This window comes from Trichomonas vaginalis, chromosome II (assembly GCF_026262505.1).
Source record: "Trichomonas vaginalis G3 chromosome II, whole genome shotgun sequence".
NCBI lineage: Eukaryota > Parabasalia > Trichomonadida > Trichomonadidae > Trichomonas > Trichomonas vaginalis.
This window is the reverse complement of record NC_067204.1, coordinates 12,179,671-12,192,440: the sequence shown is the minus strand read 5'-3', so window position 1 is coordinate 12,192,440 and position 12,770 is coordinate 12,179,671. Positions and strand designations below refer to the sequence as shown.

At 34.5% G+C, this 12,770-nt stretch overlaps 8 protein-coding genes across 8 annotated transcripts; 4 read left to right on the top strand and 4 right to left on the bottom strand.

Annotated features, from left to right (window-relative positions):
- Positions 1-18: 18 nt before the first annotated feature.
- On the bottom strand, positions 19-417 carry TVAGG3_0531360 (Dpy-30 motif-containing protein; the record flags this gene model as incomplete). The annotated part of the gene is made up of 1 exon (XM_001581933.1): positions 72-401. One exon carries the CDS (start codon positions 399-401, stop codon positions 72-74), a length of 330 nt encoding a protein of 109 aa, XP_001581983.1.
- Positions 418-508: 91 nt separating this feature from the next.
- On the top strand, positions 509-1,188 carry TVAGG3_0531350 (aminoacyl-tRNA hydrolase protein; the record flags this gene model as incomplete). Its single annotated transcript, XM_001581932.1, has 1 exon — positions 514-1,041. The coding sequence occupies one exon, from the start codon at positions 514-516 to the stop codon at positions 1,039-1,041; it is 528 nt and encodes a 175-aa protein (XP_001581982.1).
- A 644-nt stretch (positions 1,189-1,832) lies between these two features.
- TVAGG3_0531340 (uncharacterized protein) lies at positions 1,833-2,871 on the top strand (the record flags this gene model as incomplete). Its single annotated transcript, XM_001581931.1, has 1 exon — positions 1,840-2,766. One exon carries the CDS (start codon positions 1,840-1,842, stop codon positions 2,764-2,766), a length of 927 nt encoding a protein of 308 aa, XP_001581981.1.
- Positions 2,872-2,893: 22 nt separating this feature from the next.
- On the bottom strand, positions 2,894-3,304 carry TVAGG3_0531330 (actin-crosslinking proteins family; the record flags this gene model as incomplete). The annotated part of the gene is made up of 1 exon (XM_001581930.1): positions 2,894-3,304. One exon carries the CDS (start codon positions 3,302-3,304, stop codon positions 2,894-2,896), a length of 411 nt encoding a protein of 136 aa, XP_001581980.1.
- A 90-nt stretch (positions 3,305-3,394) lies between these two features.
- On the top strand, positions 3,395-4,587 carry TVAGG3_0531320 (GMP binding; the record flags this gene model as incomplete). Its single annotated transcript, XM_001581929.2, has 1 exon — positions 4,218-4,553. One exon carries the CDS (start codon positions 4,218-4,220, stop codon positions 4,551-4,553), a length of 336 nt encoding a protein of 111 aa, XP_001581979.1.
- A 703-nt stretch (positions 4,588-5,290) lies between these two features.
- On the bottom strand, positions 5,291-6,192 carry TVAGG3_0531310 (ribosome biogenesis protein family; the record flags this gene model as incomplete). The annotated part of the gene is made up of 1 exon (XM_001581928.1): positions 5,314-6,186. The coding sequence occupies one exon, from the start codon at positions 6,184-6,186 to the stop codon at positions 5,314-5,316; it is 873 nt and encodes a 290-aa protein (XP_001581978.1).
- Positions 6,193-6,709: 517 nt separating this feature from the next.
- TVAGG3_0531300 (peptidyl-tyrosine autophosphorylation) lies at positions 6,710-7,984 on the bottom strand (the record flags this gene model as incomplete). The annotated part of the gene is made up of 1 exon (XM_001581927.1): positions 6,784-7,971. One exon carries the CDS (start codon positions 7,969-7,971, stop codon positions 6,784-6,786), a length of 1,188 nt encoding a protein of 395 aa, XP_001581977.1.
- Positions 7,985-8,921: 937 nt separating this feature from the next.
- Positions 8,922-12,577, top strand: TVAGG3_0531290 (spectrin binding; the record flags this gene model as incomplete). The annotated part of the gene is made up of 1 exon (XM_001581926.2): positions 8,933-12,556. One exon carries the CDS (start codon positions 8,933-8,935, stop codon positions 12,554-12,556), a length of 3,624 nt encoding a protein of 1,207 aa, XP_001581976.1.
- Between the last annotated feature and the right edge of the window lie 193 nt (positions 12,578-12,770).

Genomic DNA, 12,770 nt, shown 5'->3' with positions numbered 1-12,770 from the left:
AAAAACGGATAATTATATGTTTCAAAAGAATAATTTATTGATAAACACCATTTGATGAACACTAAGTACTCTTATTCGAATTCAGCTGGATCGACAATACGATGGAGTTCTGGTGACATCGGATTGTTCTTAATTAAAAACATTGCGAGACTTTCTACTGGATCTTCTGGACGTTCTTTAATAATCCATGAGATTCCTTCAAGAAGTAATGGAACGACTGTTTCTTGTATGTATTCTTGCTTTGGAAGAGATCTGGTTGGCATTGCAGTATTTAATGATAAAGCGAGCTGCTGAAGACGTTCAGAATCAGCAGATAATTTCTCTGTTTGTGGAGCTTCTTCAGCTGGTTGCTCGTCTTCTTTTGGTGGTGAAAGTGCTTCTGGAGGAATATTTTCTTCCATTTTTTGAAACGTATTCCAAAAGTGACAATATAATTTTAAAAAAAATGTGGAAAACCCTGTAGATTATAAGTGTTCGCTATCAATTTCTGATTTTCAAAATTTTTGGCCAAAAATGTGGAAGCAGTATATTCCTCTATTTTTAGCAGGAACTGTTGCTGGTATTTCTGTTCCATACTTTTTCGGTACAATTTCTCGCTGGGGAAAACCAAAAGTTAATGACAATAAGAAGAAGAAAGAAGAAGAAAAACCGCAAAATGAAAATGTCGATCCAAGATTTGATTTTCCAAGGCCAACTTATAATTACACTGGAGAATACAAACTCGTTTTAGGAGTTCGTATGGATATTGAGCACTCATTGCCAGATATGGCTAGCTTAATTGGCGATATGGCAATTAAATCCGTTGTTAATGCAATGCAATTTAAGAAAGATGATGTTTTACAGTGGCTTCACTTTGGACAAGCTAAAATTACAACCAAAGTTCCAGATGCTGCTAAGATGGCCGAGCTTATTCAAAAATGCAAAGACGCAAATGTTCCATTTGCTGTTATAGAGAAAGATGGTCAGTCAGTTATCATTGGTATTGGCCCAGGTCCTATTGAACCAATTACAAAGGTTAGTGGCGACTTGAAACTCATCTAAGTTCGCAATTTAGATAAAGCCATATAAGAAATAGTTTAAAGAACGTAAATTTTGGCAAACAATAAACTTTAAATTAAAGATAGAACATTTACTCCTTGTTGTTTTTAATATTTAGAGCGTTCTCAACTATTGTTTTAAGTAGAAGTTATATTTAGGAGGATTGTAGACTCTCTAATTAAAAGTAATGTTTAAAAATTGAACTTTTCTCAATAATATCACTGACTGCATTTACAATCTTGCAGAAAATGCTTCTGATTTTTAGTACTTAAGTATTTTCTATAGCTAAATTTGTCATTCTAATGTTAGATCTTTGAATAAGAATTTTATCCAATCAATATTATCTCTAATATTTCAATCCCGCATCTGAAATGGTTCACTATCAGCAAGTTAATACATGTTATATCATCAAGATATCATATTTAATGAAGGAAGTATACATTTCAATTGGGAAAAATGTTAAAAAGTAATTTTAACAAAGCGAGATAATAGAATTATGATTGCGAAGCTAGAGCTAAGGAGCATAAGTATATTAAAATTGGATTATGTTTTTATCTGATATCTAGTATTTTTGCCGCATCATATACAAAAATTCAATTATTTTCTGAGAATTAACGGAATATTTTTAGATGGATTTCTAACAAATTATTTCCAATCAACCTCCATTTATATTCTCAATTTTTCAGTTTATCATTTCATATCATTTGTTTGAATATTATAATATAAATCACTCTTTTTGCTAAACGAAACAGATTTTCAATTTGAAAAGCCTCATTGAAATTGAATTTTGACAGAAATAGTATGGGGCGAAGAAGGAAAAACGCCCGTGGAGGACGACACGCCGGAGAAGATGAACAATGTGGCAGTAATTCAGATGCTGACGACGATTCAGACGATATTGGAGGGTTTGATGATCCTCGAGCATCTGATCCAAATACAATTGAGTATAAAATTGTCCATGCTAAGCATCCATTTGAGAAAAGGAAATTCATAGAGTCAAAAGTTGTCACCCCATCTCAACGTGCTATCACTTGTTGCATACAGACAAATGGGGGTTGGGCTTCCGAAGATGTTTTACTGGAATTCCTACAGAAAAATTGGGGTTTCATAGGAAAAATGAATATAAAATTACCAAACAATATGCCTGACACAAGAATTTTACATATTAATTTAGCTGTAAAAAAGAAAAACCTTCCTCTCTTTGTACAAGACCCGGCAAAACCATATATGTGGACCGTAAACACATCAACGGATTATTCACAAATCTCTGATAAGAGTAGAATAATTTTATCAAGACGTTCGCAAGAAACAGATCAAGAAAATGATGGTGAAGATTCGCAAAAGGAACCGGAAACTCTCGAAGAAGCATATAGGAAAGATAAAGCGGACTCTTTCGAAGCTCATGTTTTTCAAACTCTGAAAACATATCAAGATGGAACAACTTTAGAACAACTTGCCGAAGCTACAAAGCAATATGAAGGTCAGCCTGGTTTATTCCAATTGTTGACGCATATCAGAAGAGTTCGTGCGGTTTTAATTGCAAAAAAGTCGACAAACGACGTTTTTGAGAAAAATGGAATTTGGTCTTGTTATCTTAATATTCCAAAGCCTCCTGAAACAGTAAGAAAAGAATCTGATTTCTTACCTCCTTGCTTAAGATCCGTAAATATAACTGAATTAACACTCGACGAGTTCTACAACGTCCTGAAACAGAACAGGGCAAATTAATTTAATGAAATTATAACTTTATTTAACATACAAAACAAAAATCAAAAAAATATGTACTGATACAAAAAATTTTTAATAATATAATAAAAACTTAATTTATCCGAACAAGTAATGATACAAAACATGTTTATAAGACTTCAAATTTAAAGATTGCTGATTGCTCATTTTGATTTTTCGTGAGTACGAATTTGAAATCGTTTGTTAAGCTTAAGTAATAAAAATCACTTTTGCTAGCAGATGGATTTTCATATTGAATAGTAACCGCTTGAGGAGATAATCCATCAAAAGAGAAAGTTTCTGTGGAAAGTGGTATTTTTGAAGTGAACAAAGGATCACCATCTTGTGATATTGAAAGGTAGTTACCTTTGAAATTTAGAATTGCCCATTTCGCTTTACCTTTTTTACATAATTGAAATTTGCATTTGTCATTAATCTTATCTACTTTTTTAATGCCACCTTCTTTCATCGCCTGAATAAGTGCGTTATCAAAACTACGAATTAAAACTTCATCTCCATCCTGAAGAGGTAATGTTGTCATTGTCACTTTTTATATATATATGATATGGAAGAAAAGTTGTGAAGATTATGACAAACTTAAGCTATTATAATAGTAAATCGAAAATCAATAAATGCATATATAAATCATTTTTTCCTAAATTATTGACTTTTTCAAAAAATGACTAATGTGAGAAAGCTAGCTCAAAGTGCCCCGTACAAACTATATTCATGAGAAGGAAGTCAAGACTTTTAAAATGAAAAAATTGAAAAATATAAAGGAAAAATTATCTAAAATTATTTTTACCATAATCTGCTTGGTGCCACTTAAATTAGTTGGATTACCAAGCAGATAATAGTGTAATAAAGGTTTTCAGTCCAAATTTGAGTTATTCCAGCAGTGAATGGTGAATGTTCGACCACTGTACTATGCATCCTCAAGAATTTCAAATGTAGGGCGTTTTATGAGCGCCTCCGAGCCCAAAAGTATGTTCAAAAGTTTGGATTATATGAGCAATCATCATTTTTGTTTCTAAAAACAGAGATCTTAACAAGGCTTCCAGATTTTCCTGGATATCAACCAGGCGATTGAAATCCAATTACCAAACAAAATTGGATCCGGAATTGAAATTTCATTCTCCAGCATATTTCTTTCCCATTGAAATTTCATTTTATAAAATTTTATGATAATCGTAGTTCAGATCATTTTACATGTCCCCGAGCCCACCTCGAGTTAAGATAGTTTTACTTGGTGATCAGGCAGTCGGAAAAACATCCCTTCTTAAAAAATGGGTTGTTGGTAATTATGATGTAAACTTACCTCCAACTGATGGTGGACCAACTCAGATCAGACAAGATGTTGTAGAAGGAGTTAAATATAGTTTTAAAATTTGGGATTCAACTGGTGAAGAAAGATACAGAGCTCTTACCCCTTTACTCGTGATGCATCTGCCGCAATGATCGTTTTCGATTTAACTTCACAGACATCTGTGGATAACATCAAACAATGGGTGGAATTCGTTCACCAGCATAGCTCCATGCCCTTTATAATAGTTGGAAATAAGGAAGATTTAGTTGATGAACAGATTATTACCCCAGAAGAAGCTCTGAAGTTAGCTTCCTCAGTTCAAAGCCAGTTTTTTGCTACAAGTGCTAAAAACGGAAATAATGTCGACTTAGCTTTTCGACAATTGGAATGTATTGCCGTTGAATATTACACGAATTCTGGAAGAACCGCTACGGTTGTTATTGATCCAGAACTCCTACCGCCTCCACATGGTTGCAGTTGCTGAATTGACTTTTTTTTTAGTTTAGATTTGCTTTTAGCTATACATTTTCTTATTAAGTTTTGAATACAAGTTATAAATTTGAAAAATTTATTCTTTCAACCTTTAATTAATGAATGTTTTTTTTATGAACAGAACATTTTGGAAATATTTTGCTTGGCATATGAATCATAGTAATGTGTGTGGACTCATAGAATTACTTCTATTAGATTTTGAGAAAAATTATGAGATTTTATTGTGTATTATGAAAAATAAACGAAAAAGATCACTCGAGAAGAGCACAATTATTGATTTCTTACGTTTCTATTTTTTTTTTTTGAATTTTTCAATTGTGGTCAAATTTCGAAAATAAGTTCACCTTCTAATAGAGTACTTAATAATATCCACAAAACGCACATCATCTTCATTCAGTATTTCTTCTTTTAACCATCAAGTTTCTGGATATTATAAGAATCGAAACCGAAAAATCATTGTTTTTAAACAATTTATTTGATTTAACAAAAATGCAACTATAAATATGAATCATAGAGAGAAATATTTTTTCCTAACTTGTCTATAATTTAAATTTCTCCAATTTTGCAACCTAATAGGTAATACAGATCTCGAGTGTCATTGGTTTTGGTATTTCTGATAGCTATCACTACAAACAAGCTGAAGAAATGAAAAATTAAGGTAATTTAAAAATATGAATGTAAATTTATATCCAATAACTTAAGAAAAAGATGTGTATATTTATGAAAGCATACTTCAGACATAGTTTTACTCTTTAATCATCTTCATCTTCTGTGCAATATCCGTTATCAGAATAATCAGAGCCCAAATCCTTTGGTGAGAGAACATTAACAACTGGTTTTGGTGCCTCTGGAGCTGGCTGAGCTGGCGCATTAGGATCAACTGGAGCATCTGGATTTGACTTTGGTTCTTCTGGATATTCCTTTGGTATATAAATATGGCGCTTAACAGGTCTTCTGTTTGGATTTCCATCAATGATTGGATCGTAATTTTCATCTTGCATTTGTTCTGCTTCTTCTTTCAATTCATTAAGGAAGAAGTTTTGCATATCTGTCATTTCTTGAGCAGATCTTGCTGTCTTATAAGCATCAATGTAATCTCCGTTTTGTTCAAAGAATGAATGACCCCACTTGAACTGATTTAAGAGTTCATCGGCTGCATCTTGCATGCCAAAGATGGCTAAGCAAGCTGCAAGGGCTTCTGCGCAGTTTAATCTCCATGGTTTACCAAAATTGACTGTATTTGCGGCAACTAAATAAGGAAGGACTCTGTGATGTCTAGCTTTAAGCTGAGTAACATCAGTATGGTCGAGTTGTTTCCATGAGCAATCTACAACAGCCAAGCCTGATGAAAGTGCAAGTTCTTTATCTTCTGGGCTGATAATTTGAGTTCCGATTGGTGAGAGAACGAGACCGTGAAATGTATCTCTGAGGTTAAGAACACGAACGTATCCTAATCTCTTTAGTTTAATTCCAGAGCATCTCTTTGGATCGCACTGGCCAAAGTCCCACATGGCAAGACGAACTGGGAATTCTGGATGATCATGTGCAGATGGCTGGCCAACTCTATCGAAGCGTTTGTTCTTTCCACGCTTCTCTTTTTGTGGAACTTTACCGTTCTTTCCCATGTATTTAAAAAAACATCAGGGGCTAACTAAAAATCATAGGGGACAAGACCAAAATTTTCGAACCCAAATAAAATAAGTGTCAGACCCCAAATATGCATAAAATCAAACCCAATTTTCCTAGGGTTACTGATTGCTTCCTTTTTACTTGATTTGCAACAAATGAAAGAATTTATTAGGATAGTATAATTTATTACTTCAATGGGCTACTATCTTGTGCAATATATTTAGTTTCATTATTAATAATACTCCCATATTATTCGATCTAAAAGACACTTCATAAATTTTAAATATATTGCAACAGAACTTCTACTTAGAGATAAGAACAAGTTTATACCTATCAAAAACCCATGGTGACTGAAGCTTACAGTTACAGTTGGTAAATCTTTAACTAGTTAGTTTTATGACAGCGAGAAATGTCATGTCATGCAATACATAACCAAATAGTGCATAGGATGGAAGGGTTCTGGATCTAAAATCGGAAATTTTTCTTAGAAGTTAGAAAAAAATTTTTAAAAATTGTAATGGTTGTTTTTCAACAGTATAGTTTAGGTTTTTGTTAATTGTGTTTTGCATTGTTAAGATAAAAATGGATATAATTTATTGAGCTGGTGGGTTAGCGGCTGCTGGATGGGGTTGAACGTTATCAGTGAACATTCTGTGTTCAAGTGTTGAGAGTGGGAATGCTCCAGAATCGTTTGTACGGAGGTTCTTTCCTTGGCATCTGTCTCCATTAAGGTAATCGACGAAGATAAGATCCCCTGTAAGAACATTGATTTCTCCAGCGCGAGTAGCCTTGTAGTCCTTGACGCAAAGTAAAACAGATCCGATAACCAGTTGCTTGATCTCTTTCTTTCCTACGATTTCGACAAATGTTGATGGGAATGTGCCTCTTCTGCTTTCGACTTCGCCTTCCCACCAGCCACTGTTGTGCTGGTTGAGAATCTTGATTCTGTCGCCTCTGCTGAACTGAAGGTCCTGGACTTCGTCTGATCTGTAATCGGAAAGGGCAATGCCGTAGATGTCGTTGGATTCGGTACTTGAAGGAGGAGCACGAGGATCGATTGTTGTCTGGACAAATCTGTCTGATCTGTCTTCGGCATCGAATGTAAGGATCTTCTTGTAAAGTCTGTTAGCACCTTCGCGATCAGAATCATGAAGACGAATGGCCATTTGAGCGAAAACTTGGATATTTTCTTGAAGGTTCTTCAGACGAGATTTATCGAAGTCTCTGAACATGTTGCAGATTTGTGGGAATTGATCTGCCTTAGATTTGTTGGCGAACTCTTCAAGGATTTTCTTCCTCTTGGCTGCTTCATCTGTTGCCTTGGCAATCTTCTTTTGCTGAGCATCGCGCTTCTCTGTTTTGACTGTCTTGAGGGCATCTTGCTCTTTCTGAACATCAGCAACAGCATTGTCATAATCCTTAATGAGACCCTTCAATTCCTTGTATTGCTTGTGGAGGATCTTTTCAATGGATTTCTGGTTTTCGGATTGTGTTTTTGCGAAGATTTTTCCGCTCTTGGATTGGATGATTAAAACTTTAAGTTCATTTGACATTCTAAGATGCTGAGCGGATTCAATTTTAAGATCTTCGATAATATTTTCCATGATATAGTCGTTTGGAGTTGTCTTTTCTGGGATTAACTCTTTTAAGATATGCGAGATCTTTTCTTCTGCTTCAGCACGCTTGACAATAAGCTTATTGATAGAATCAAAGCTCTCTACACCACCGGTAATTCTATCTCTTATGCGCTTATACACATCGAGAAGTTCTTTAGCTGACATTAAAAAGTATCCGTGTAAACTTCTCAAAAAACTTACTATCGATAATTCACTGTTACAGTTTATCAACTAAATTTGTAATACATGAAGAAAGATGATTCGAAGAATCCATAAAAAATTGCCACGGCTATTGATTTGTTTGCATGCATTATAGTTATAATATTTATATTACATTTATTGTCCTGTTACAATTTTTTATTCAAAACTCGGAAAATCAACAACTTTTTAAATACGATTTTTTCAAAATCTCTCAGGTACTCAATATTTTATGATATCATGTTTTAAAAGTTTGTGGAGAATTGGTTTTAGTAAAATTTTTATAGTATGACAATCAAGAATTTCAAAATAAAAAGTGTAATCTCAGAGGCCATACTAATGAAATTAGCATTGAATTAGCTATACGATAATATTGTTAAGTAATTCTTATTCAATCTTAATTTCAGTGCTGAAATAACATTTACTGGAATAAAAATTAACAATTAATTAAACAAACTAGATGGAAAATTCATTCTTTGAATAAAGTTTCATCCTCTATTTGCTCGTAGCCAAGAAAATATTTATATTGGATGTATTTTATCAAAATCTTTAATAATTTCTGTGTAATATGCAATCTAAAGCTACAATAACGTTAATATTTCAATCAAACTTATCAACATGAGTCAATGATTATCAAATACAAGTTTTAATATAGTTTCTTCGAAATAAAACCTATTTAATGCACAAATTCACAATGATCTTTCTCATTTTTCATATAATCATCCATAGCTCGTTTTTCTTAGATATTGCTTAGGCTTCAATCGAATTTTTTAAAATCAAAATCTAAAATGCAAGTTTATGTGAGAGAATAAAGATGTATATGTTTTAATCAGGAAATGGGGCATGATATCTGGTTATAAAAATCTTATCTGTTGTAATTTATAGTGATAGATGTGATGTAAAATCGAAATGACACTTTTTGATTACAATGTCGAAGGGAAGATTTGATGATTTTATTGTGCTATCAAAGCACATTCCATTGCTAACAACAAAAGTTAATAATATTGTTAGCAGTATAACAAGTGTTGATATTGATAAAAAGTTAAAATTAGGAGCAGAAGCACAGAAATTAGCAACAATTTTGGAATCCAAAAAAGAAGACATATTAAAATCCCATTCATCAATTAAGATTTCCAAAGAGCAGCTTATGATCATTGATGATGTAATCAAATCTCAAAAGCAAACGATTTCCGATATTGATTACGTCGTTCAATGGATAAGTAATAGCAAAACTCAACTCGCCTCATTAAAAGGATCAGGAGTACAACTTGATTTATCATACGGAAATGTAATAACAAATTATTTCTGTCAAATTTTTAATGCAACAGCGAAAGCTCATCTACAACTCTGCTCTGTAGGAAAGCAGCTTTACAAATTTTGGCAGTTTTTGCGCCTTTCATCGAGTTCAAATGAATTTTCGAACATGAATAGCGAAATTATTGATTCCAACCTTCAATGTTTTACAACAAACTCGTTCGAATACCTCGAGCAGAAGTTAACTTCAATATTTGGTATCTGTTATCAGTTTATTCGCAAACTTGTCAACGTTTTGTCGCCATTGATTTCTCCATTTACTACATTCGACTGGTCACAGTATTCTATAGAATCTGATGACTTTATTGGCGAAGTTACGGGCGCTTTACTTCCACAACATTACATTTTCAAAAATCTTTCCCTTTATACAGAAACAACAAAGTTTATTGCCTTAATTTTCTCAGATCTTGTCGCGAAGAAGCCAGAAACCATGGATTTCTTCTCTCAAATCTTTTCGGAAACAGATCATATCAATCTAAACGAAAATTCACAGATTTCCAATGCAGAATTAGCGAAATTATCTAATTTACAGCCAGATATTGCTAACAGACTTAGGCAAGATGAGATTTTCAAACAAAAGAAATTCAAATTCCATCCAGAACGCGTTATCCATCTTACAAACCTTCTCAACGAGCTCGAAGACCATTACGAGTTTTGCAATTCCATACTTTGGATATACAACGATGAGATTTTGGCGTTATTAGGTTTCGCTTACTACGAATTATGCATTTGCTTTGAATTTGAAGAGCAAACGTGCAACGAAAGTTACAAGAAATTCGATGTTAAGACCATCTGGGAGAAAAGCTTTGATCTTCTCGCAGCAATTGTAAGATTATTTAATAAGATCGAAATCCAATCGACAACAATGCAGAGAAACTACGTATTTAATCTTGCTACACAAGATACTGAATATTTACAGCAGCATATCCAAGTATTTCAAGAGTTTGAGCTAGATCAATCTCATATGACTCTTGTTCTTGGTCTCCAAGCCATTATTAACAGCCTGATGAAGGATGTTGACCTTGACAAATTCGATAATGGCGAGAGATTCGACTTCCTTCCACTCACAGTTTCAATTGGCAGATTAATCATGTATTGCTTCAAGAATAAGATAGCCAACCAGTGCAGTGTCATCCTCCAAGACCTCGACACCATCAATCGTCACATCCAGAACGCTCAGAACCCCATACAAGTTATTTATGACACAATTCCTATCCATACTATCCGTAATTTCGTCGAGAGGACGTCGAAAGTCATCGAACCACGCTCAACTTCCATTGATTCGTACCGTTATTTCCTTGATCTCTACAGATACATTCCAAATTCTCCGAAATCCGACGAATCCTTTGTAGCCTTGTACAAGACATATTTGGACAGATTGACCAGCATCTTCGAAAACAACATTTCCATATCAAATATGACCACTTTGATCATTAGACAAGGCGAATATGATCCGAAATTCAAGCCAGAGACGTTTTCCAGCAATTTCTATGCCGAGCACTACAACTCCTTCAAGACCAGTGCCTCTCTCATCAACAAACAGACCATGGCGTTGAATTGCGTCTACTCAATGCCGCAATACACCATCCACGGTACTACAAAAGTCCAAGGGAAGGAAATGCTGAAGAAAGCCATATTAGAAAAGATCGCCAAGAAGCTCAGTGACTCAGAACCGAACCCTCTTATCTTAATTTCCTTCATCAACGTCATGATTCAGACATTACAAGGTGTTGCGAGGGCTCTCGACGTTGACTTGGTCAGCTCCATCATGTCTGAACTCCGAAAACAGCTAAACTGCGAGCCGTCGAAAGGATTTGTTGGAAATTTCGGAGATTTGACATTATCAAAGAAAGCAGATTTACTTTGTTCGTTAGACGATATAAGTCTTGACGGTTATGTATCGTTCTTTACATCGGCTTTAGGTGATTTTGTACAGAACGGAAACAAGAAGTCCACATACGAACCATTCGGTCTTAGATTTGTTGGCGATGCATCATCGAAACATCCACATGATTTGATATTCGCACAATTGCCAATCAGTGATTTATTACACACATTTGGCTACGATATCGGATTGGCAAGTATCCATACATTGAACAAGAAGATGCTTGAGTTCTTCAACAAACTGACAACTGTTTTTACTGACAACAAATCAGTCATTGCCAGTTGGTTGAGTCAATACGAAACATCTCAAAACAGGAAGTTCCCAACAGATTTCCTACAAAGCGCTGAATTCCAAGACGCGAGTGAAGCGATGATGAATATTGGTGTTTCAACAGTTCTTTATAAGATGATAAAGAGATCTGCTCAATCAATGACATCCGCTTTGTTCCCTGGTTTCAATGATGCAGTCATGGCCGCAGTTTCAAGGTGTGTTGACCGCAAAGATGGTTTGAAACCACAAGAAATGTTGATTGCAGAAATGATTGGTGTTTCTGAGAAAAACTATTTCTTGAGGGAATTGTTAAAGCGAAAGATATTGAGTAAATTCGATGCCAAACTTTTCTTGTTCTATTTGGCTTTGTTGTTTGGAAACACATCATGGGATTACATCCATTTCAGTGATGATAATGACTCATTCACACATAACATGCAGTGTTTGTGTATCGCGTTCGGAACAATTTTGGACAATTCAGACATTTTGTTCGAAAACTCTGAATTGAAATTGATCCGAAATGCAGAAAAAACATTTTTCGCAACACTGGCGGAAATTGCTTCTATCAAGAGAGAAAGAGAACCAGAAAGTTACCACCCGTTCGTTATTTTGATGGACCATTTCCCTTATTTCACAAAACATGTTCCTTACGGAGTTATGGAACAATCATTCCCATACATTTTGATAAGAAACGCTTATAACATTATGTCGAAAGAACCAGACATAATCAAAGCTGTAGTTAGAGATGATATGGAATACATCAAGAACTTGATTGCAAAGGATCCAAAGGCTGTGGACACAAGGTCTGTTTATGGTTGCACACCTTTGTTACAGGCAGTAAGATACAACAACGCAAAAATTGCAAAAGTGTTGATGGATAACCATGCTGATGTAAATGCAAAAAGTGACAGTGGTAATACACCACTTTTGATTTCCATTGTTCTCAACAATGAAGAACTCGCGAAGACATTGATAGAGAATGGTGCACAGGTAAATGTAAAGAATCCAAAGGGATTCACACCATTCAAACTGGCAACTTCGGAGAAATTAAGGAACTTAATCAAAGAAAAAGGTGGAAAATAATAAAAATTTATTAATATTTTGAACTATTAACTCGGTTTTTTGGTTTTATTTATAAGCATGAAATCATATATGCTTCGCGTCTGTCTCTAAAAATTTGAGTGAATTGAATGGCTTGCACGCGAAGATTACGATTCTGGACCATTTCCCTTTAAATCTCCCTATCGTTTTTCGTCCTCAATATTGAGCGAACCTCTATCACAAACATCATCTTCCA